The sequence below is a fragment of the Leptidea sinapis genome, chromosome 26 (assembly GCF_905404315.1).
Source record: "Leptidea sinapis chromosome 26, ilLepSina1.1, whole genome shotgun sequence".
NCBI lineage: Eukaryota > Metazoa > Arthropoda > Insecta > Lepidoptera > Pieridae > Leptidea > Leptidea sinapis.
Window position 1 is genome coordinate 6,121,871 of NC_066290.1, and position 26,898 is coordinate 6,148,768.

Genomic DNA, 26,898 nt, shown 5'->3' on the forward strand with positions numbered 1-26,898 from the left:
TGTGTGTAATAGATTGACCGACCACAGTGACAGTCCATATTTAAGGAATATTAACAGCATACATTAATTAAGTTTATGATAATTGCTTTTAATGATGTTATTAATGTTGCCAGAATTTGATGTTTAACCAGACTGACATAATTTAATTATATGTCAACTTACACAACAATTATTTCCGAAATTATAATTCGTTGTTCACTTTTGACATTAATTTTCGTCACTACTTAAATATTTTTAGTTCCGAATTTATGACGTGTTTCATCATCTATCTGCCGTTATCAATAACGTACCTCTAGTTACGGATACATTGCTGTCACCGTTAAATGACATGATCTTATCTATCCATAGTAATTCAAATATAGATTAACGGCCGTTTTCAATAACCTATCTATCCTTAGTTTAACTTACTAGAGGTAGACAAATTTATCCTTTAACGCTTACTTACATTTCAATAACCTATTGACAAATAGCATCGGACTATAACTATGGACAGATAAGATCTTATCATTAAACGGTGACAGCATATATCCGTAAGTTACACTAAGGATAGATAGGTTATTGAAAACGGCCGATAGTCCATTGTTTTATGTCAGTAAGTATGTTCATTACTTAAGGCTGATTTACACGTATCAAGTTGACTAAAAATTTACTAAATTTTAACTTAATTTTAAGTGACTTAACCCGTGTAAACAGTGAATTTAGTAAGAAGTTGCAAGTTAAAATTTAGTTGCAAGTAAACAAGGTAGAATAGAATTTTGTATTTTTTTCGGTTAAGTTGGTGGGCGTGGCTAATCACTTGACACGTTTGGACAGGCAAAATTTAAGTGAAGAGCATAAGCTGGCGGAGTGATTGCAACGTAGTTCCTACTTAATTTATAAATAAAAATCTTTCGAAAATGTCGAAGTGGACGGAAGACACAAAGTTCATTGAAGAATACATAAAGGACGATTGTGTATAGAATATTAAAAGCTTAAATTACAGAAATAAGCAAGCAAAACAACATAGTCTTGCCGCTATAGCGTCAGCCATGGCGATTGCAAATTTTGATGTTAAAGAAGTTGAAACAAAAATAAAGAGTATTAGATCAACATATTACATATCTTGAGCGAATAAATGAGTTTAACTAGTTATTTAGTATTTTTACGTGTAAACGGTTACTTAAAATTAAGTCGCTTGAAATTTAGTTAAAATTTAGTTAAGACTTGGCAACTTAATACGTGTAAATCAGCCATATTAATGGCTGATTTACACGTATTAAGTAAGCAAGCGTAAAAGGATAGATTACATTAGCAAGTAAGCGTAAAAGGATAGATTTGTCTACAGCTAGTAAGTTAAACTAAGAATAGATGGGTTATTGAAAACGGCCGAATATCAACATCATGTTCATGAAAGCCCGATGACGGGCCGTTTGTCGAAATTTAAAACTTAGAATGTGAGCTGATTCACACATCGAAGTTAAAATGTACAATCCTAACTTCACGGCTTCACTTTGTATACGTACTGGTAAAGTATTTCGAAAATCTTAAACAAAATGACAAACATATTATGAAATATATAATATTTATAACCCTATAAATTTACAACATGTACTTGAAACAAAATTACAATGGGAAAACTACAACAGCTGTTTACTCCAAATGTCACGAGGGTCTGCTGAAAACCAGTGTTGTGTTGGTGTCTTCTGCACTGGCACAACAATATACTGAGTCAGCTCCTTTTAGCAGGGAATCACGCGCCGCACAGTTATATAATATTTTGTTTTAGTTTATATTTTAATAATTTTTGTTACATTTAATTTAATTTTTTATTACTTTAAGATTTATACTGTAAATTGAAGGTGTGTGTTTTACTGTTAATAAAGTGTTTTCTATTCTATTCTATTCTATTCAAGTAATGAATGAATGAAAATTCTTTATCGCACTAAAAATAAAGTTTCAATTTGTACATATAAGATTTATGGTAGCACAACTAATATTTCATCTATTGATGCTAAATTTCATCAAGTTTTAAGTCATAAGTTACTACCTACACGCCAAGTACGAGCTTATTAAAGAGGATTAAAATGATATTTGTAAGTCAACCTCCAAAGATTAACTACATATTCAAAAGGCACAATGAAGTCATACATTATGTAATTTCAATTATTTGAGATACTCAAGTGTCAAGCTACACGAATTTATCTGCCTTAGTTGACAAATGATATCATAACTTTAGCAAAATATACGGCACAAACTTCATACAATAATTCTCAAGATGCTGGATTTTTATTATAAAATGCTTTAAGGTTAATCGAGCTCTGTCTATCAAAGTGGCACAACACATTTGATACATATTATGGAAATAGATGAAAATATACGAGGCATGCATTGACGCAAGCAAAACTCTGCCTATGCATCTATTAAGCAGAGTTCAGTTGTGTTTCGACCGCGCTTTGAATACAATGCAACGCACTGTCCAAATAACACCATATAATTTAAATCGGATGGACTGTCGTAATTCATAAAAGTTCGACTTTAAATTAACAAAATTGTGTAGCAAAGTTGACGTTTTTTATAATTTTGCTAAAAAATTTCATTTAAATTGCTAAAATTTTGATAAGTCGAAATCTATATCTATCTATCTATGCTTTGCCAATTTTTCATACCGAGAAAAAATATCATTTATAAAGTCAGGATAATTTTTTTCTATAATTTTACGAATTAATTTTTCTTTTCTTCAAGCTTCAGTTCACTTGTCAGCCGTAATATTTTAAATCTATTTTGACAGAACCAGCGAGATTTGAGACCCAGTCTGCTAACGTGACGGCTAAACTGGGTGACACAGTACGGCTGGTGTGCGTCGCTCGGGGAGACAGCCCGCTCGCTATTGCCTGGAGTCATTCTGGACGGCCCTTACCTAATTCTGATTACAGGTATTTAACTCATTCTGCAGCCTCTTTTGCTATCAGAAAAAATGCCAAAAAGTCTACCATTTTAATTTAACCTTTTGAATGATTGACGGTAACTGATACAAGTGCTTCTTTCACCATTTTTTATAGAATCGGAGGTAAAATTAAAGTTGCTGATATCACTTATCTTTTGTTGACACCGCCCTGGAAGCTGATTTATTCGTCAGTGATATTCTGTGGCCAGCACAAAACGTCCGTCGATGCTACAATATAGGTTGAACCATTGACTCTCACCACGGAGCGCACGGTTCGATCCTCGCCGGCAACGTACCAAAGTGTATTCGGTTTTTAAATTCATATTACACATTGTGATTCCTCTGGTGTTAGAAGAGAATATATGGGCTGCAGTAATCATATACCATTAGGTAACCCGTATGCTCGTTTGTCCTTTTCTTTCGTAAAAAATCTATTGCATAATGCATACAGGAGAAAAAAGTCGCCATTTTGGAATGCCTGGAGTATTCTGTGCACAGTGTAATTCTGAAAATATTATCCGTCCATCTTAATCACCAATGCCTATAACCATAATTTTAAAAGGCGAACGATCCTAAGGGTGTTCAATTAGGGTAAGTCCTCAGCCTGGAGTGTGAGCACCCTGCTATCACGGATATAGGATTTGTTTAGGTTATTAACGATTGATAAGCCTCATGGCAGAATCTGCATTGGCTGGATTCACTGAGGCCACTGATTCACTTGACTGGGTGTCGTTTAAGCTTGTAATCCAGGTACCAACATATGAGGGTTCGTAATTGATTGCTACCCAATTTTAAGCAGAGCTTTGCTCATCTTCAAGTGTATCCGCCTAAGAGTAGCTTAGCTTACTTTTGGCCGGGCAATAAGAGCAGAATTTGAATGACTAGCTGCTTGGCAGATATGTTACTATTAAAATTAAAATGTTTTAAATCTTTTCATGAAAAACAATTTCATTACTCATTAAAATCATTCTTAAATCAGGATGAGTATATCGGAGACCCGGAGTGCTGAAGGTTTGAGGAGCGAGCTGATGGTGGAAAGAGCAGACAGAAGAGACTCCGGCGTGTACAGGTGTCAGGCTTCTAATCCCTATGGACGATCTGATCACTTTGTCCATCTTGGTGTTCAAGGTGAGCCCTTTCGGTCGGTGCTAAAGTACAATCTGTCTTTTGTTTTTGTTATAGGTGCATAAACTGCGTACATCTTCCTAAAAGGCCGGCAACGTGTGATGCATTTGGTGTTATAGCAGAATGTGGGCAACAGTGATCACTCAATCACTCGTACCTTCGCTTGTCCTCCTACATAAAATGTATTATCTAACACACTATGTCCACAGAACCACCGGAGCCACCAACAAACTTCCGGGTGTTGGACACAAGCTCTAGGTCTATTCGCTTGCAATGGCGTCGACCCTACGATGGAAACTCTCCAGTTCTGGGTTACGTGCTGCAGTACCGAAGACATGACTCAGCCAGTCCTGACGTGTGGAGAGATGCTGACACTCACAATGTCTCTGTCTCCGCTCATCAAATCGACTCTTTTTCGGAGTAAGTTGTATTTAGATACTTAGCGCTTAGTTTAAACTATAATTTGCTTATATCTTCAATACTAACTTCTCGACTGCAGATAAACTATCAGTTTACACAGTGTACTGGCCGTACTGCCACTACAGTTATTTCTGTCGCAGTGCAGCAGAGCACTAGTACTGTTGTTCTGGTTTGAAGGGCCCCTTGGCTGGTGAAGTTAATGGGCTAATGAGAGTTGACATGTTTTAGTGATGAGGGCAATATGATGTTGGCAGTGCATTGTAACGGGCAGTACATACGATATCCGAGCAAAGCCATGCTCGTCTCGACTATTTCCTTCATAAAAACTGTTGTGATTACTGTCAGGGTGAGAGGTGCATTAAGTGTGGTCGGGGACGTTGAGTGATACGTCTACATCCTTTGTCACCATCAGATCATATTATCACAGTTATTGGTAGTTAAGATTTATTCATATTATTTCAAAGTCAAAGCCAACAACAGTTTCAGTGTCAACTTTTAATTTTATTGTCTTTGAGTTTGTGATCCGTGGCGTAACGTAGTACATAGTAAAGGTTGTACCTTTGTCATCCTGTAATCAGATCAAACTATCACAGTTATAGGTAATTAAGATCGATTTAGGCTGTTCATTTTGTTACTTCCTTTATAAATAGTTCAGATTAGTCTATGTTACATAATTCTCTTTATACATATAAAGGCGGCGACATTTTGATTTAGGTAACTCAATGTTATGGTAAAAAAAATGTCAATGTTATGGTCTCTAACCATCTACGCATCTACATCTATCAAAATTCCGTATCGAATGGCTATAGACGTACACCCATCCCAATACGTTTAAGTTGTTTTAGCGTGATTGAGCCTCAAAGGAAAGTTGTTTTACCTTTGTATGATGTAGATATGCAAAAATACATACACAGTATTATATTTTTTGCGTTCTTACAGCAGCGAATCTGCCACAATAACGGGCTTAGAACCAGCCACGCCGTACCTAGTCCGTGCGCGCACGGTGACAAGTCAGTTTACATCGGCTCACACACGCGCGATACTAGCGCTCACGTTGCACGAGCCGCCGTCCCGTCCACCAATCAGCTTGCGAGCCTCGGCACCGAGAGCGTCAACGATTGAACTAGCATGGCAGGTAAAATACGTTACTTATTTTATGATAAATACTCTGCTAATGGACTTTTGTGATACCAGAGGATTTTTTCAGTGCCAGGGTGAAGTAAGAAGTTTCTTTTAGATTGCATGATTGTTGAATGATGCCATACATTTTCAGGATAAAGACCAATTTTAGCAATTTGCTTTTTTAAGTCCCAGTTTAAAGACAACATAAATATTAAAATGTGTTCGGTAAATAACCACCTAACTAGTTAGTTTTTTCGTATCAGTTGTTGTGTTTTTTTACTGTTTAAATGTAAATACTTACACCTACTGAGTTTTTTTTTATGGAATAGGAGGACAAACGAGCGTACGGGTCACCTGGTGTTAAGTGATCACCGCCGCCCACATTCTCTTGCAACACCAGAGGAATCACAAGAGCATTGCCGGCCTTTAAGGAAGGTGTACGCGCTTTTTTTGAAGGTACCCATGTCGTATTGTCCCGGAAACACCGCACAAGGAAGCTCATTCCATAGCTTTGTAGTACGAGGGAGGAAGCTCCTTGAAAACCGCACTGTAGAGGACCGCCACACATCCAGATGGTGGGGATGAAATCCTGACTTGTGGCGTGTCGTGCGAAGGTGGAATTCGGCGGCAGGAATCAGGTTAAACAACTCTTCGGAACACTCCCCGTGATAGATGCGGTAGTAGACACACAATGCAGCGACGTCTCTACGCAAAGCCAAGAGATCCAGCTTAGTAGTGAGGTGTTCTTGTAGTACTTCCTACATACTGAGTAGTAAGCTATTATGATATTTTCAGAAATTTGACCAGGGTAATATAATTTGACAGATCTATTATAGATTGCTTTAATAATTTAGATTAAATTAAAACTATAATATTTATAATCAAAATGTTATTTTAAATCACTTTTTGAACGTTAAAAACTCAAGTCATTCGAAAATTAATGCCTCAGACCTGAGAAAAACCGACGCAAGAAGCTCGTTTCTTTTAATGTGATTTATGTAGTTAATTGTGATCTTTATCACAATATTTATAACATAATAATATATATTGTTTAAAAACGTATTTTTCTTATCATTTTGTTATTTAATAGATATGAAATAATAAATACACCTATTTATCTAATAAAAAGTACAATCAAAATGTAGAATGAGTGCCGAGAATAATTATAGATTAATTATTAGAATTAATATGGTATCGATTAGGTATTATTTAGATCTTTCAAAGTTATTTAAATTTATTTAATTATCATTGTCATTCATATTGTTCGTAAAATGTTTAGTTATATAGTATATTATTAATATATCAGATCATAAATGAAGGAAAATCGAGACCATTCCAATGACGTTTTAATACATATTATGAACGTCATTCCCATTATCTATTAATTCAATTTTGGAATAAGTCATTCAAGAATGGCAATTCCTGGTAATTAATGAGTGGCGGTATTACATATTACTGATATGTTTCCTTTTATATTCATTCTGTAATGCCAAACCTCACCATAGACCACTTGCTTTTTTTCTAACCACTTTAGCGCAAGGTATTTAATAAAAGGCATAAAAAGGCTTTTATTTTCTCAAAATTGATACCTTTAGAATTATTTTTGTTGTCATTTCGAATATACTAGATACAAGTGCTCTGTGAACGGCTGGATCACTTGGCGTTGCGTAAAGACGTGTGTTTCTTCGTTGTGTGTCTTCTACCGCATTTATCATGGGGAGTTTTCCGAAGAGCTGTTTAACCTGATTCCTGCCGCCGAATTCCACCTACGCACGACATGCCACAAGTTAGGATATCATCCCCACTATCTGGATGTGTGGCGGTCCTCCACAGTGCGGTTTTCAAGGAACTTTCTTCCACGTACTACAAAGCTGTGGAATGACCTTCCTTGTGCGGTATTTCCGGGACGATACGACATGGGTACGTTCAAAAAAAGTGCGTACACCTTTCTTAGGCCGGCAACGCTCTTGTGATTCATCTGGTGTTGCAAGAGAATGTGGGCGGCGGTGATCACTTAACACCAGGTGACCCGTACGCTCGTTTGTCCTCCTTTTCCATAAAAAAAACTACCGCTTCGGAAACAAATAGCACTCTGAGAGAGAAGAAGCGGCGCAAGAAACTCTCCCAGCATTCTTTTTTTGCGCTCTTTTTAATAAAATATACAATATTGTACTGTCATTGCTATTGCTATAAAATAATCATAATCTAGTCCCTGACTGTCCGATCACTTAGATATTCAGCTGTTTAGTAATAAGATATACGACAGAGACATTTTTAATAAAACATTTAAATTTATTTATAGATAATGCCTGAACAGTGGCTGTGATAAAAGTGTATACATTTACCCTTAAAGCTATTATGTATCTTATGAAGCCTACTAGAATAAGATACAAGCAATCCCTTATTTCTAGTGTGATTTAATAATGAAAATCAATATTAAGAGTAAAAAAGTAATTTAAATAATATCAACTCTGTGTACAAAACGCCATTGAAGTCCATTTGAAAACTTTAAGATAGCTCTGACTTGGTGGCCTATTTTATTTCTTCTGCTAGATAAGTGTTAACTTGTTCTGTGTCTCAAATTGAATACAAGCTAGAAAATCTTAATAAAATAAGACTTGCATACAAATTCTTAGATACCATGCAAATATAGTATTTTTAATGAATTATCTAAGTCGCTTTATAAGGGAACCTTCTTTTGCTGATTTTTTTTTAATTAATGAATGCCCATTCATTTACGGATAAGAATTGGGTTTCTTGATGGTGGGTGATGAACTCTACACATTGAATAAATAATAATACTAAGGTTTTTTTCTTTTTCATTCGTATTTTGGATTCTAGCGCTCTACAAAGCGCAAGTCCGTTCACATATGGAATATTACTATCATCTCTTGTCTGGCGCACCCCATTCTCAGCTCGAACCATTTGACCGCGTGCAACGCAGAGCTGCTTGAATTGTCGGGGACCTGTGAACGGCTAGATAACTTCATTGTGTGTCTTCTACCGCATTTATCACGGGAAATGTTTTGAAGAGCTGTTTGACCTGATTCCACCTTCGCACGACACGCCACAAATAAGGATATCATCCCCACCACCTGGATGTGTGGCGTTCTTCCACAGTGTGGTTCTCAAGGAACTTTCTTTTATGTACGACCTAGTTGGGACATGAGCTTCCTTGAGTGGCGTTTTCAGGGCGATACAACATTAAAACAACCTTCAAAAAAAGGGCGTACACTTTCCGTTAAGGCTGGCAATGCAATACCTCTGGTGTTGCAAAAGAACGTGGGCGGCGATGATCACTTAACATTGTGACCTGTGCGCTCTTTTGTAATCTTTTCCATAAAAAAAACCTAGCGTAAGGCCTATCTTAAGTTGAAAGTAATATACTTTTATTATTTAAGAAAAACCTATTGTAAATATTATATTAAAACTATTTTATTTAGGCTCCGTCCCAGTCGTCATGGAACGGTGAGCTCCTGGGCTATACTGTTTGGTGGTGGGCCTCCGCAGATGGCTCTTTGTCTGGCGGAGTTAATGTTGGCATGGAATTTGCGACTGTCAGAGGGCAAATCAATAAATACGTCATTGAGGGCCTGGATCACTATACAAGGTTGGTCTTAATATAAACACAATACGGTTATATTCGATAAAAGAAGTTATATTTTAGGATATATTCATATTTAAGGTTAAATACAGCCGACTTTAAGAGCCGTTGCCACAATACAAGTAATAGAACAGTAGCGTAACTCAGCGGTCTCCTTGATATTTATACTTTCGTCTGAGCGGAGCGCTAGGGTTGGTACATACAAAGAGATTGACGACGCGGACGGTGCGGCGCAGCTAATTTAACTCGGGTTGCAAACAGTTTTAGCGTCGTGGCATTCAATAGTTTTGTCTTCCGAAGATTGCTTAGCGGCTGTGTAAATCGTGTGTATGTGTGCGTGCGTCGATTCGGGCGCTCTAGTATGATGTTCTATTACTGCATTGTGATGTAGCTTAAAAAGTGTTTTATTTAAATACTAGCCTTTCCCGCCCGCTTCGTTGGGCGAATTTTAAAAGAAAATAAATTTTATTTTATTCATATTATTACAAATACAATAAAAAAAATATAAAGTAGTTTCATGTCGATACGATCAGTGGTTTTGGCGTGAAAGATCCTCAAACAAAGATTCTTTATATATATTATATAGATGTAACTCTCGCGCTAATCAAAGATAATACAATCTCATGTTGCAAAAGTGCAGAGGATACGGTTATTACATACTAACAGTAACACTAAAGACTCTTTTATAATCCTTTGCCTTAGAAAAGTAAAATCATAGTCCAATAATATAATATTTAACTGAACAGGTACTCTGTGAGTGTTCGAGCTTTCAACAGCGCCGGCGCAGGGCCTGCCTCTACTCCCGTGAACACATTAACCAAAGAAAGCGGTGAGTGAATTTTTAAATAATGTATTATTCCGTTCTGGAAGGAAAGTGTGATGACCGAGATGACGAAAGGAGACTAGAACTAAATAGAGTCTATTCTACTAGGAAGTTCTCTGAGGTACCTACCTCAAGAAGAATTGATTTTTTAATTTAAAACGGGTCGATGTTGCTTGAATGTAGTTTAGAGTGACTATTAAGTGAATGTAAATCAATGAAGAATATTATATTAGTTAATGTCCAAGGTCCAGAGTAATTACAATAAGCGATCTTGCATGACAATGTTGATGAAACATAAAATATCTTATATTCGCTAGTTTGAATTAACGGTTTATTGTATTCTATTATGTATAACGCATCTAAAAATAGTGTGTGTGTGTACTTATGTATGCACGCAATAAGTTATACTTCTTTGGCCTAACGAAGCAAAAATCATTAAAATGATTTATTCCTCGTGCTATTCTACGTTTTTAGAAAGAAGAATTTTGTAAAAATATTGCAAAAATGGCTTTGCCAATTTTATTAGTAAATGACGCAAACGTTAGAAAATTTTAGGAACCAACTTCAACCTGTTACTTTTGTGATACAGTGATGAGCGCGCATCTTAAAATTTTACTCTCATCATTTTTTCATAACGCACCTAAACGAGTATAACTTCAAAAAATTTTGATTAGTTAGTAACTATATTTCTGTTAATACAGTAATTTTTTTTATTCAAGTACCTATATTTATTGCTTCGGGGTCTCCTGGCCTATATATGCGTACGTTTATTACTGTGATATTTTTGATAGTACCATCAGAAGGGCCGAGGTCAGTGCGATGCAGAGCCGTGTCACCACAAAGTCTGAAAGTGGAGTGGTCTCCTCCACCAACTCACGCGCATCACGGTGCCTTGCTGGGCTACAAACTTCTCTACCGACCTGAGAATAGTGAGTTATGCTAACATTTTAATAGCTTAAGGTCCGTACTTTCCATTTTGTCCGTGTGTTTGCATGCGTTATCTATTAAAAAAAAACATTTTATTGCATTATAAAATATGATTACATAATATAAGTACTTAGTCAGAATGTCTTAAAATTAAAAATAAAATACAAAAAAACAACCGACTTCAAAAACACTATTCCAAAACAACTTCCGTTACTTTGCCATAGATTCTGTAATCAGAACCTAACCAAATTGAAGTATATCCTTTCCAATAAAAAAAGAATCGAAATCGGTTGGCGCGATATTGAGTTATTCGTAAATTTATCATCCACTTTGCTATACGTATGTATACCAAATTTAAGACTTTTATGGTTTGCTCATGGATGCCACTGTCAGATCTGGACCAAATTACAATGGGACCACACGGGAAGCATCAACTTTTAAACAAAAAAAATATCAAAATCAGTTTACCCAGTCGAAAGTTTAAGGTAATAAATATAAAAAAAATACCGACGAATTGAGAACCTCCACCTTTTTTGAAGTCGCTTAAAATATGTATAAAGGTAATTAATTAATATAAAATTAAGGTCATTTAAAAATTAGAAAAGTCATTTTACTTTAGCGATCTGGTGTACCCTTAGCCAGTATTTGTTAAACACATTGACAGGTGACGACTTTAATCATCTTATTGTTAGAATTACGGACGGTCTATGAAATCTATGATAAAATATGTTTTATTTCTTTTGTGTACACCTATGAAGACACGGGCCCAAGTCATAATCTGACGGCTAGACATAGGTTATATTAAGTTCAATTCCTTTACATACGCACGAAGAGTTTTATTTCAATTTACGTAATCCTTACAGCAGATAATTGTTATAATAATAACATATTATCCGAGTATTTTTAAGGCCAGAGTTAATAGGCTTCTACTGAGTGGAAATGCATCCTTATTGTCAACGCAATTGAGGACAAACGCGCTAACAGCCTTATTAAGTATCATCGCTGAATATTGATAAATATTACGAGACTGTCTGCGGTAAGAGACTGCAGTGTAATAAAAGCATCGATAATGTTGTGCTGTAGATTTCATATTAACGGCTGTTATATATCGTTGAATGTGCCGGTCTGCATTTTCTGTTATGGCTGGACGGATTTCAACGAGATTTACACTGATACATAGCCTATGTTGTAAGGATTAACTTTTCGCATCGTATAAACCTTTACTAATTATTACTTTACTCATTATGTGCATATGATTAGTAGGTAATAACATGAAATAAATATAATGGTACGAGCAAAACTGACATATCATTCGTAGACTGAGAGCGGAACGGCTAAAGTGTGCATAAAGAGAATGTAAGCACACTTTTCTCCTTCGTCGTGTGTCAACTGTCACTGTCCGAATCAAATCTGAACCGAATAAATGTCTTACATTGCTGCTAATTGACCAAGTAAATGTAGAATTGTATAGATATAGCAGAGTCGAAGCTTATTATTGAAGTGTTATTTGTGGTATGTTCCATATATAGGCGTCTTTTATACGACGTGATTTGTCTTATATGTACCTATAGAACGTCATTGAAGAGCCATGATAAATTGTTATTTATGATAAAGCGATAGCTGAATGATGGCAGTTGTTTGTGGCAGCGGCGGATTGGTTAGAATGGGAAGTTCGTGGCAGTACTAGTGGAAGTTCGATAGCGGGAGCGGAGATCAAGCGGGTGGCGGGCGTCGAAACGCTTCTGCTTGCACTCAGACCATACATGAACTACACGATACAAGCGCTGGCGTACACAGCAGCGGGGGACGGCGTTCCTGCGTATCCTATATTTTGTACCACTCAACAAGATGGTAAATATATTTTCTTAAATAAAAATAATAATATTTTAATGAAACTATACCGAAATTGGTTCTCATTGATATGAGTGATGTTTTTATATTATTTCTGAGTGTACTTGTTTGTTGAGGTTGTGACACCATAGGTCGCTGGTTCATACCCGGCTCGAAGGACCAAAAGATGTTGGGGCACCGAAATTATGAACTAAATGCTAAAATGAAACTTTAATAATAAATCTAATATAAATAATGTAATCAAGTAATGTATGGAAAGTACGCGCCGTGGTCTGATGTGGACTGGCGTTCTTAGCCGGCGCGGGGTCGTACAATGTTAGTTGTTGTTAAAGCAGAAGTCTTATAATCTTGTTTTTATCACATTAGGTGATGGACCCAGCGAATGGTCTTAATGATAGATATCGGCTGCCCATGACAGTGCTTATATTATCCGAGTTATAAAGAATGACTGATTGATGATGCGCCCTTCACCTTAAAACTTATGGTTATCAAAATATTTCTGAAATAATTATCCTTTATGCTCCAACGAGTATCAAAATATGCAATACATTGAATAATGGACAGAATAAATTGGTGTGACAGATGATTATCGAATACGAAAAATCCTTCAAGCGTCTTACTCATAGTACCTAACCCTTTTGCCTAAAAAAATATTTTATAAAATTAAGTTTGATTCAGCAGGAGTGCTAAAATAAATATTACGCAAATGGCGCTTTATAAAATCTAAAAATGCCAGTGATATTGATAATTGTGAGCTCTTTTTTTCATAGTGAACAGTAAGTTTTTAAGTATGATTTAAGAGTGCTTCGTTTAACTTGTTTGTTTTAACTTAATTTGAATTTATAAATAGCTTAGATACCTAAGTACGTCGTTCATGTATACTTATGAATGACGTACTTACATTGTTTTTTTATAACCACAAATATTCTGTCCATTTCTTCTACAGTGAGGTTTTCGGACGTTAGAAATGAGTAACTGTCTTCAATATTTTTAGCGCATAAAATATGTTATTATAAAATAAGTGAATTTTTAAAAGAAAATTACTTAGAACCTTAAAGTAACATTGACAATTGAAACGTATTTAGAAAACTAGGAACTTAGAAACTAGGTATTTTGAACATTATTCTTAATTTAACTATGACTTTTGTAATAATTTTTATTTATGATGATGTGATCAGTCTTATTTTCACTTCATGATACGATCAATTTAATTCAAGTTTATTTAAATATGTGATCAATTGTCTTTTTGTGATAAATATTATTATTATTGATTTATTTTCTTTATGTGAAATATTTGTATGCCCAATAACGGGAACGACTTGGAGAGCTAAAATGTATTTTCATCTATTGTATATTTGTGCATTGGCAACAAATAAAGATCTAACTTACTACTTACTTAGGAAAGCGATTACATAAAAGCCAAGTGTTCCAAATGTGTATGGGCGGCGGTAATCACTGACCATAAGGTGACCTGCACGTATATTGGTGTGTACTCCTATTCCATAAATATAAACAATGCATTTATCCGATTTATAAAATTGTGTTTCATTGAATTTTAAATCTTCGAGTCTTATAAAAGGTATTTTGCACCGTTATTTCTTATAGATCATTAATAAGACTTGGAGAAGAATAGAAAGATCGTTTAACTAATTCAAAGCATAGTTCCAGGTCCACCCGCTGGGGTCAAAGTTGTGCCAACATCAATAACTTCGCTAGCAGTTAGTTGGCTTCCACCGATGAGACCAAACGGACCAGTACTTTACTATACAGTATTTTACCGTGAACTTGGAAGGTAAACACATACCAATATATTAATTATACTATATAATAATGAAAAAAATACCTTATGATTCAGTTGTTGAAAATGTTCATTCTTTTGGATATAGCCTATGGAAAACTGCAATTTTAACGATAGCTTAACTCTCTTAAACTGTTAATTTTTTCATAAAAATCACTGCTTAAAAGATTTTACAAGAAGAAAATCCCTTATAAAAAATCAATAAAAATGAAGTGTTGTTTGATGCATGTTTCTAGATGTATATAAATATTTACACGACACCTATACCAGTTATCTTATTTTTAAAATGTGTAAACAGACTTTTTTTATTTTCCTATTTAATGCAGCTAATTTCCAAAACTGCTGTGTTTATTTCGAAGGTATTCTCGGCAGCAGTCGATATCATAAAATCAATTGGATATCTGCTAGTGAATGCTCATAATAAATAATGTAAATGAATGAGGATTCCAACCAAAAAATAACACCCAGGTATATTTTTAGGAAAACAAATTCATTGGTCACGTGTCAATGCAGATGAAATCTGGAGGGCGAAATGGGAGATGGTCGCCTGTCTCTCAAAAATTGGTTTACAAAATAAGTTAATACTTCTAAGAATATGTAAACAGATGCTTCATTATGCTAAAAATCTTTTAGGGATAGGCCACCACAAACCACAACAGTACAAGCAGAAGAAGGAGAAGTAATAATAGGTCTAGGTGGCTATACAGAGTTACGATCCCTATCTGAGGGTGCCACGTATGAGGCTTGGATCGCAGCACATTCAGCTGCTGGTGAAGGTGAACCTTCAGCACCCCAACCTGCTACCACCACTTCACGAGGTATTTTTTATTTTAAAATATTTTTCATCTGAATTACAAAGAAAAACTCAATATTCTAGTGTATAATTAAGATGTCCATTACTTATAATGCTAAAATTTCATTTTAACGAAACATCAGTCTCAGCTTTTTTATATTGATGATAATCTTCAATATAAAGCATCTTATAAAAAATATCATTAATAAAAAGTTGAAACAGGAAAGTTATTCATTACTTCAAGAATTTGATAAATATGCAAATATTATTACAGGGTTAATGATATAACTTTTGAAATAACAAATAAGATCTGTTTTAAGGTGCAGTTCGAGTGTTATCGTTTGGCGTTTGGGTCCGCGTGCAGTGTGGCCACGCCCTGCGCATAGCGTGTACGTGGCAAGGTGAGCCCGCTCCCCGCGCCCGCTGGCTGAGAGCTGACCGTCCGCTGACACACGACCCACGCGCACATGTAACTCCAGCTGGGCATCTTGCAATACGTGGTAATACTTAATGTTATAAGTTTTCGTATTCTGAATACTATATATCAACTTGTATTCAGAGTCAGACTTTCAGAGCTTTGTGTATTTTAATATTTATTTATTAATAGCCTTTGATGGTAATATAACACTAGTTGCCTGCTGCGCATAATCTGACCACATTAGTTATTACATTATACGTTATTAGTTAGTTATTACATATTTGCTTATCTCTTATATTATCCTTTGATAAATGTATGCAAAATATATTATTCTGATATTGCTTAGTACTAATCTACTAATAAAATAAAATAATACTCATAAAACTTGAGACAAATATATTATGAGCTTGAATAACTAAAGCAGTCATGTTTATTAGCGACGTTTGTGACCGCATTAATTATGCAATGTATCTTAAGAAACGTGAAGTAGAGATAGTAAATAATATATTATTCCACAGAAATGGACATGTCAACAAGCGGAAATTATACGTGTTCAGCCCGCAACAGTTACGGGTCAGACGAAGAAATGTATCGCGTTGAATGTTCCGCTCCGCCTGTCGCTCCGACTCTTAGTTTGGACCACGCGGATCACAGAGAAGCTAAGATTACTTGGCACTCTACACACCACGCGTCTGTGACACCGCATGGTTAGTCCACAATACCAATCAACGTAGGTACTAATTAGAATTACAATATAAGCATTCGGTTGAAAATTGTCAATTTTTTTACTCACCAAATTTATTGTGTTACTTAAAAAAAGTCTAATCGAAATATAACTAATTTGTGCGTGTTGATCACCCCAGCCCATAATATTATAAGTAATGCGCCGCCGATAGAGTTGTTTTCTAATTAAAACTAAGAACTACAAAAAAAAATCCTGACCCCATGGTTATCACAATTGTAAGTTGTTGGTTCGTTTGAAAACCTTCTTACCGGTTATTTGCTTATAACAAAATAAACAATATTTAGTATCAAACGCTTCTTATCGCGTATTTTCTGCGATATCTATATTTCACAAATGTTCACAAACGTCAAGCCATGGTTGAGTGTTTGTAGTTTTCGTCGGCTTTTGTTATAGGCCTCCTCCAGATTTCTCCATTGTGATCTGTCTATGGTTATCCTTCTCCGGGTTGGTGCATCTAAGTTTTTGTGTTATCTTTCCTTTGGATAACATTTCTTTTACGATTTCTCTCAGCTTTCATTGGATACCATTTGATCCTTTGTTTATTTTTCCTGATTGCTCCTCAATGTTCTGCCATTGTTTTAGACTATGTTCTTGCTTTATTATTTCGTTTTTCCTTATTAATTTTATCCATATTTTATCTTAAAATGTTTCATTCTGTCTCTTTCTAGCGCGTATGTATTGAGATCATTCATGCCTGAAGAATGTCATACATGGCCTGCAAACAGATTAACGATCCACAATCAGTAAACAGTTTTTATAAATACAATCCATGAAATTTACTCAAAAAGTTTAGTTCAATGATATAATTTCTATACAATAGTCCTGGATGTACTACTAAAAATTATTTTTTAAACTTGCTTCACAAATTGAATTTAATAATATGTTGATTTAAAGTTTAAAGTGTCAATCAGTTCTGTGTCAGCTGTGAAATAGGGCTGTATAAAACGTTTCATGTGAAAGCAAGCCTATAAATTATTCAATGCTCTAAATGTTTTATTCATTCTCGGGCACTTTCATGTTTTATTTTCTAATGAGAAGAAAAGGAGTTTTAATAAACTTTGCAACGAATTTTGAAATGATTTTCTTGTTCTATAAAATATAAAATGCATTTCTTAATATGAAAACTTATTGAGTCTTCGACGATCGCAGATTCCTTGCTGTTTTTATTGAAATGAAAGGCATGAACTTAACATTTTATTAATGCTGATCTTTCGCTTTGTTCTGACTATCCTTCCAGCCTTTCGCGTGTCAATAGGTCGCGAAGATGCATGTTCAAGAGCTGTTGACTGTTGTGTAAAGGCGAAAGTTGTGTCAAAATTATTATGTATCACCTTTTATAATATTTTAAATTTTCTCAGTCTCCTCACTCAGTCAACTTTTGGAGGAATTAACTTGTTATTTTAATTTGAAATTGACATCAAATTCCCACGTCCGAACGTTTCGAAGTTTTCTATAATTAAAACAAATTCAAATTCATATATTTGTATTCAAAATGGGATGTGACATCACTTATTGAAAGTCAAAAACTACCATCCATTGCAAAATGAATGCCTCAGACCTGATAAGAACGGGCGCAACAAACTCAGCGGGCTTTTTTTTCATCGATAACAATATGTTTACAAAGTAATATTGTACATTTAAACTTATTATTTAATGCCTGAGGGCGGTCACTCCATTCCCAGTCTGTGGTATCATTAAGAAAGTCATTTATGTTATAGTAACCTGAACGCTTTTTAACAATTCTTTTGAATAACGTAATACTTTTGTTTTGTACATTTTCTGGGATCTTGTTGTTAAAGTATATACATCGCCTAAGAACTAAGTCTGCTCGCCAATCCTTCGTTATGGGGGCCCATTGTAATTTGGGATGAGTAATGCCAAGAAATATAGCAGATTCCACCGGTACGGTTCTCCGTTTAACAAAACACTTGAATCTACATTTTTGACATTTGGTACGGTAAATTAATTATATTTAGTTTTCTTGCTATTTAACAAGAGGTTATTAGCGCTAAGCCAGTACACGATGTCAGATAGAACATCGTTCACTTCGTAATACATTGCTTGGTTTCTTTTCACTTTGAAAATCAGTGAAGTGTCGTCCGAAAACAGTAGTATTGTTTCTTATGTTTTTTCTCTATAAGATTAGGAAGATCATTTATATAGATAAGGAAGAGTAACGGTCCAAGAATAGACCCTTGTGGTACCCCAACACTGAGAGGAGTCCAAGGAGGTCTCCTGCAATTCACGTGGACCCTCTGAATTCTATTGTTTAGATATGAAGTCAGAAGATCAAGCGCAGTTCCTTTTATGCAATAGTGATAAAGCTTCCTGACCAGCGTTAAATGTTGAACACAAACAAAAGCCTTCGATAAATCACAGAATTTGCCAAGTGCATTCTGCGATTCCTCCCAGGCATAAAAAATATTCTTGATCAGCTCAACATCTGCATCCGTTGTTGAACGTCCCCTAGTAAAGACATTAAAGCCTTATAAAATAACACTTTGGTAAATGTACTTTTTCAAAGGATATACAATCTGGTGGATGCGGGTGAGGGAAGATTCAGCCGAGGTTCTGGACCAGAGCTCCCGTATAGATACTGAGGAGCGAAGACTTGAGACTGGGGGCGAAGCGACCAGCGCAGTGCTCAGGGGGCTATCTTGTGGGGCAGCTTATTCTGTCAAAGCTGTTGCACATTCGAAGGTTGGAAGCTCACAGTCATCTGTACCTCTACTCGTCAGAACTAAACCACCAGGTACGATACTAAATTTCAATATCTGTAACGAAACATTCATCCATCTGTTTAGGAGAAAAGAATTTATATATCATTTTATATTAATGCACTAATTTATGTAAGAGACAAAATACGAAAAATGTAAACTTGAAAAAAAAAATTGTACAGACACAAACACAAACCTGAGTTTATTTATACGTTATTATATAAGTGTGGTTAATTTGGGAATTATACACGTGAAAGTTTTGTATCACGAGCCACAGGAGAACACTTCGATAAAGCCGAGAATGCAATGACCAATAAATATGGCGTGCATGATTTTTATTTTTTAGCACACCGCGGATTTTTTTTTAATAAAACTGATATTTTCCGTATTTAAAACATAGTTAAGTAATTATCAAAATGTGAATAATTTGAAAGAACTTGGCCGTGGTCTCTTAAAAGAGGAAGGCCAAATTAGCCTGTAAAAAAATTGTTGCACTCAGTAAGGCGCGACAGTACTGTACTTTAACGGCCTGCAACTATACAAGGCGGCAATACGGCGTCATATGGAGTACTGTTCTTACCTCTGGACGGGTGCTCCCCAGTACCAGCTTCTTCCATTTGACCGCATACGACGAAGAGCGGCTCGAATCATCGACGATCAAGTCATGTCCGATCGGCTTGATTCTTTGGCGTTGTGTAGAGATGTGGGTTCTCTCTTCCGTATTAATAAGTAGGAGTGCTCAGAGCATTCATTCGGAATAATGACATTACGTCAAAATGTCAAATTCCATCCCTGTCATGTTGACTTCTGGCATTCTGCAATCGCGCGTTTTGCAAGAAGCTTCTTGCCTCTCACAGCCACTTTGTGAAATCAATCACTAGTTTTCTCGAACTAACACGACTTAGTGACCTTTGATACTTCCAACATATAAGCCAGCACGACTTTCCACCACTAGAGCCAACTGCCCATTTGCATTCTCTTTTAAATAAAATATTTTTTGTGTATATATTATAAATAGGAGGGAGAAAATATACCATAATATTAAAAGAATACATATTTTTAATAAAAGCATTTGTTTACATGAACAGCTAACGTTATGGCTATAGAATGAAATGGTATATATATACATAGTTTTCGTCCAATAACGCACGAATTTTTTAATATATGAATTAATTTTTTTGCACTTTTTGTATATTTCAACTTACAATCATCATAAATAGGTATAATACCAAATACAGAGTCTAGTCAAAGAAAAATTCAAAATGAAGTCTTAAGAAAAAACTTAAGTAAGTACTGTATTCCAATCAAAGAAATCTGAATAAGATAGTAGTGATATTATAAGTATAATAATTATATACTATATACTTGTATTTGCGAATTGTCTGCAAACGAATAAATTAAGAATATGAAAGGGGAAACAGATCGCCATAATTTATTTGAAAGAAAATAAGAAAAATTTTTATTTTGAAAGTAAAGTATAAGTAAGGAGTTTTGTACAAAGACATAACATAAAAAACAAATATAATCTTAGGATTAATAAACAAGCAAAAACCAAAAAGACTGAAACATTTCTATTATATACATGCATAATTATATCATTATAACTCAGCATGTTTGCTGGTTTGAAAACCAACGCTGGTCTTCCGTTGGGAGTTTCGTTGGATTCCATTCCATCCAATCCATTCGTAGAGTTTTGTTCATATTTAAACGATGTTTCACTACTGCCGTTCCAATTAACATAATCCTAATTTGCGACTGATGAGAAAGCTTATGGTTGCTCAGAGGACATTGGAGATTGCTATGCTCGGATTCCCTGTGAGATAAAATCAGAAATGAGAAATCCGTAGAGAACCAAAGTCACCGACATAGCGCGAATGATTGCGAAACTAAAGTAGTAGTGGGCGGGGTACAAGGACAGATGGCCTTTGGGGCAGCAAAGTCCTCGATTGTAATCACGTACCGGAAGACGCAGTGTTGGTAGACTCCCACAAGATGGACCAACGATCTGATTAAGATGAGGACAGCGCAGGACCGATCATCGTGGCGATCTTTGGGGGACCTTTGTCCAGCAGTGGACGTCTTCCGGCTGATAATAGACTATGGTGATATGATTACTATTTGGTGGTCTATAAGTCACCTCTTAGGTGACAATATGCTATGTTCGTTCTACAATTCCATAATTCCGACATAATAAATGTTCATCTTAAAGCTTGTTATAAATTTATAGACGAGGAAGATCTTTACCAATTGAATCTATTATCCAATCTTTTCTTCTACGTTGCCTCTTTCAAGATTCCCAAGAGATGAGTAGGTCGGCCTTAAAAGATATACGTATTAAATATTTATACCATGCGCTTGGAACAAAATTTATTATGTTGGCTTTGTTTTTCTTTAGTGTTTAATGATTCAGGAGTTTTTTATTTTTATTAACTGCTACCAGCAATTTCATAACTGTACCTATAAAGTTTTTTGTTTTCTGTGAGGATTATCTTTTGAATAATCCTCACTCCTCAATATTGTAGCTAGTCTTGCCATATATTGAGACAAAGAAATTTTTTTTTTATATTGCAAATAACATTTATTACTTTTACATACAAAACTACACAGTCTAATCCATAAATATAAAAAAAATATATGAAGCATATTCGAAGTGGTCTCCATTGGCTGCATTAAAATAAAGTCCTTTAACTTTGAGGCCACTTATTAATAGAAACACGCACTTTTTCCATGGGAAAATTTTTCACTGCCATTCACACATTTTGAGCGGCACCACATGACGTCATTTCAAGACAATGGCTACAAGTGGATACATCCAGAAAAGAGTTCAATCTAATGCGTATGATTTTACGCAGTACTAGTATGGGAAGGTGGGGGAAATGAAGAGAAAAGAAGAGAAGATGGTGCAGAGGCGGCAGTTTGGAGCAATAGCAGTGCGGTTGCGATTGACGCGCGGCGCGCCGTGCGGTGCGGAGCGCGTCTCGTGCGGTTACAATGGCGGCGAGCAGACGCAGCGGCGACCGCTTGGCGTGACGCAGACCTTACGTCACTACACCATCACCGCGAGGTAATCTATACAGGATGTCCCAAAGTTATGGGACATGAAGTTAAAGTACCTTAAATATCGAAGATAGACTATTTTACTGAAAGAAGACATTATGTTATTTTTAAAAGTTAGTAATTCTGCATTCAAAGATTTTCTAAAAATTACTTGCCTCGTCTGGGAATCGAACCGACTTAAATGTAAAAAAAAAAACACCCCTACTCTTATGATGCCAATCGAAAGAATGGCCAAAAACTAATAACTCTTCTTGAGAAACATAGTATTCCCAGACGAAGCAAGTAATTTTTAGACCAGACTGTTTGTGACAAAAAATCTGGTGGTCAAAGCAGTAAGGGAAGGAATTCGAAGAAATCCTGTCCTAAAGCAAACGATATTATCTCGTTAGATGAAGATAGCAACTATTTGAATAAAAATATATGTACTTGAATTTGATACTTATATTAAATTTATGTTTAAGGATGTACTGATACTAAATAGATGTAAAGATTGTAGTGTTTCCATAGGTGTTAGTGGGGGGTTTAAATGCCGGCACTTGGTACGCGATGCGACTGTGGACTGCCACGGAGTCGGGAAGGCATCAAGCAGTCATCTACGCTGCCACCACCACCCATACCGGAGGTAAGTGACATCTCTTATAACACGGACGTTTTCATATTCATAAAATTTCACCAGTTAATCGATCTTTCTTTCAGGTAATCTAAATTTCTAAGTAAAAACACTAGCTGCCTCTTCCATTGAAATTTCATGTAAAAATAAAAACTGTCCTCTGAATGATAGATAAAATCTTTAGCATAGATTGTTTTTGTGAAAAAAACACTGTCGCTTGCAGATGCAGATTTTGTCGTGACCGTGGGATATTTTTGAGTGAAAATATCTCTAGATTCTCAGAGCTTTGACCCATAACCTTTGAATTTCATCGGTGTTAGTTTTATCAAGATGTCTTTCAAATTTGAACTAATCGAACCATAGATTCTAAATATCAAACACGTGGTGGGGTTCGCACCGACTCTTCTCAAAAGATAGACAATGAACCTCGCCTTAGCTCCTCTGACACTCAAAATTAAGGTTCATAATAGAATAGAAATAAATATTAATTAACTATATGGTGACCATGGTGGTACTATAGGGTGAACATGAAAATGTTATGCTTTATCAATACAATAGCATAACATATTGCAACAACACATGGTAAATGCTACATCAGTTCGTAAAGAGGCTTTGACATGGGGAGAAAGAGTAGAATAGAACTGATAAGAAACTCCCAGCCCATCTTTTTAATCATTTGAACAAAATTGCTAAGCCTATACAATTTTAGTTAGCTTGCGCAGAGCCAGATATGAACCATGCATTATTATTCTGTATAATATTATAATCTACTTTAGTAAGCCTTCTTTGTCAAAGAAGCTTTAATATATTACTTGAATTTGTGCTGAGTGAGTCCTAGTATATTGTCTGGTATTTTATTGTAAAATTTAATACAAAGAGCTATGAAGGAGCCCTTAACCCTAGCTAACCTATTACACGGCACACACAGATATACTATGTGATTTGTGACAGAGCGCTTGCGAAGGCCAATCGCATTTCATTCGGAAGGAGGTTCCATTAAAACGGTCGGATCTCACGACAATTCCGAACACGTGCTCGGCGCGGTGTCCCTAGCGTTTGCAGCGCTGGCAGCCATCGCAGTAACTGCTTTGCTGTTTGTCCTGATGTCCCGACGAAGGTAAGATTATTTCAAGTTAAAACTATTGCCGTACAGTTAACAACTAGATTCAAAATTACGCTCAAAAATTTTCTGAAGCAAAACTCTGCCTACGTGTCTATTAGGCAGAGGTTTCGTTCAGTTGTGTTTTGACCGCGCTTTTAATATAACGCCACGCATTGACAAAGTGTTCAGTGACGGTCCAAATAACAGAATATCCAAACACAAAAAGGATGGAATGTCGTATAGCGGGTAGCGGGTTACGGCAGTCAAACGCGTTGCCCTTCCCCGCCACACCAAAAGTTTAAGTTTTTGCATGCTTTTAATATAAGCTGGACAGAAGACATATTGCAATATTTAAGATCTGGACATACCTGGACATACACAATTGCGTTTTTTTTGTTATTTATAATATATATATACACAGTATTCTCTCTGGCCATTCCGGTTAATTAACGGTAGGCAATTGATTTTACACTGACACATAGCTTTACAGGGAGTAACTAAGAATAAAATCCGAAACATTAGTCATAATGGTATGTTATCGAAATTTACGACAACGAATTCGCAGACATCAGCTTGTCTTCAATAAAGCATAATATTAAAGTCTGCCAGAGATATCGAAATATAAATGAAATATGAAGGCATTTAATAAAATCCGCGCAATGATATATCGTGGCAGTAGACTGTAGTAACAGTAAAAGCAGAAACGATATATTTTTCAATAGCAAGCCGTAAATCAACGTCTTACCCGTTTGGACGCAAACTTGGAGAAATATGGAGGAACGGTCGTGCATCGTCAGCTAGTGATTTGCGCTTGTGCCCCACTTTGTGAAGTGTTATTTAGAAAACGGCTCCAAACAACTATAAGTTAGATTCGTTTTCTAGATAACCTGCATTTTTAGATGGATTGGAGTAAAAATTGTGCATTGGTCACTCATGTTGCGTCTATAACTAATTTGACTATGACATAAACGAAGAGGATGTAAATACTACGTAATTAGAGGCGGCACTGCCTAAGTAAAAATTGAAATTTAGTTAAGTATGAAAAGAGCAGTCATTTGACATAAGTTTAAAGTACATAGTATTTGCAATATTAAGGCGACGAAGTATAATCCGGCTGAGTTGGAAAGAGAACAGTTGACTAGAACGTAAATTAGGATTTCGGCTATCTCTGTTTTTTACAAGATTATCTATCAATGACTGCACGTTTCATACAATGGCTTTTTTCTTAGAGAGTTTTGCTAGGCTGGACATAAAATAGGTTTTGTGCCACATTTGCAGATTAGGTCGTGTAGTTTAAGCGTATGTTCCGATATGCACTTCGACCACCGTACAGTGTGACGTCAATTTAGTATACTGTAACGCCGTTCCCTTATAGCCAGTTATACTGGTTACTATTTGGAACGGGACGCAACCCGTATACTGTCAGCCGCATTTTTTGACGCAGCATTCAAATGTGTGTATTAAAGTTATAGAATTCATTAAAAAAACTTTTGTTGGAGTCAAATTAAAAATATTTTAATTAATATTTTAGGCACTCGAGTGGTTTTGCCTGATCACGTGATCAAATGTTGTATAACCCTAGGGTACTGCGGCAGTATACTGGCAGTCCATAACGGAACGAATTTTTCTACAGTGCTTGCAGTGCATATCGGAACGTACCCTAAAATTGTAAAATTTTTACATAATGTTGACATTGATATAATTTGTGAATTTTATAGATAAAGACCGAAGAAGAGAGACAATCCTTAATCTAAGAAAATCAATATATTATTGTCTATATTATTGCGATTTTCTATACAAATATCATCACGTGAAAGTTATGTTAAAAAAATTAAAATTATAACTTGCAGTAAATGTGCCAAATTATTTAGTATTCTTATTAGTTGTCTCAGCTCAGGTCATATTTGAGAAATCCCTTCCTACCTAAGTGATGTCACATAAGTATTTCGCAATTGTGCACATTTATAAAATTTGAAGTAAATATTATATAATAAAAATTATTTGAAAATAAAACAGAATGTCCGAAACTATTGTTATTCCATTTAATTATTTTTTTTTTAATAAAATCAACTTTAAACCAAACAAAGGCATGAAAATCAACAAGTTTAGCATGCATATTATTAGCGTATAAAAATAACTGTTATATATAACGTTGTGTTAAAAAAATGTCGTGTGTTTGGGCATTTAAAATATTTGGATACATTGTTTGTTCAAAACAATAATTATATGTTTTGAAATTTAAAGAAACCAACCATATTTGATATAAAATATAGAACATAGCTTTTTATTCGCTTTAAATTTCGATAATAAGATTTTTTCCAGCTCGGTGAAAACGTGGAAGTAAACAAATTATTCGCATGATCGCGTTAACAAAAAACAAAAATTAATTGTATAATATTTAAGGCTGAAATTATTATTCATAATAACGATAATAATAGAGGTTTGAATATGAAAAAGCTGTTTCGCAAATCAATAAAATATAGGTGCAAGTCTTCATAGTGTATTTTTTTTCATATGACAGCTAGAACATTCTAGATTTAAAAAATGTACAACATTAGATTGTTGGGAATTCAATTGGTTTTGTTCGGCTTTAAGGGCTATATTTCACTGAGATACCATGGCGGCGGAACCAATCGCCACTACCAACAATGTACACACATACCAGAATGGTCGCGCCGCCACGCTATTCGCGCTACTAATTACTGTGCTCGCGTCCGAGCTGGTCGCGCCACCAAATGGTTGCACAACCTAACGGACACCTGTATATATTTTATTGGTAGCGTAGACTGGTGGCGCCGCCATGGTGTCCCGGAGAAATATATAGGCCTAAGTACAGGATACAATATGAGTATATAATTCCGGC

The 26,898-nt window shown here is 35.5% G+C and overlaps 1 protein-coding gene across 1 annotated transcript in view; it reads left to right on the forward strand.

The window, feature by feature from the left end:
* Window positions 1–12,652, forward strand: part of LOC126972531 (cell adhesion molecule Dscam2-like) — a 157,434-nt gene extending 144,782 nt beyond the window's left edge. Inside the window, exons 16-23 of the mRNA XM_050819358.1 lie at window positions 2,768–2,912; window positions 3,903–4,051; window positions 4,258–4,468; window positions 5,408–5,603; window positions 9,034–9,200; window positions 9,941–10,023; window positions 10,809–10,946; window positions 12,579–12,652. Coding sequence (XP_050675315.1) covers window positions 2,768–2,912; window positions 3,903–4,051; window positions 4,258–4,468; window positions 5,408–5,603; window positions 9,034–9,200; window positions 9,941–10,023; window positions 10,809–10,946; window positions 12,579–12,631 — 1,142 coding nt within the window. The 3' untranslated portion in view covers window positions 12,632–12,652. The remainder of the gene's footprint in view (window positions 1–2,767; window positions 2,913–3,902; window positions 4,052–4,257; window positions 4,469–5,407; window positions 5,604–9,033; window positions 9,201–9,940; window positions 10,024–10,808; window positions 10,947–12,578) is intronic.
* The last annotated feature ends 14,246 nt before the right edge of the window (window positions 12,653–26,898 follow it).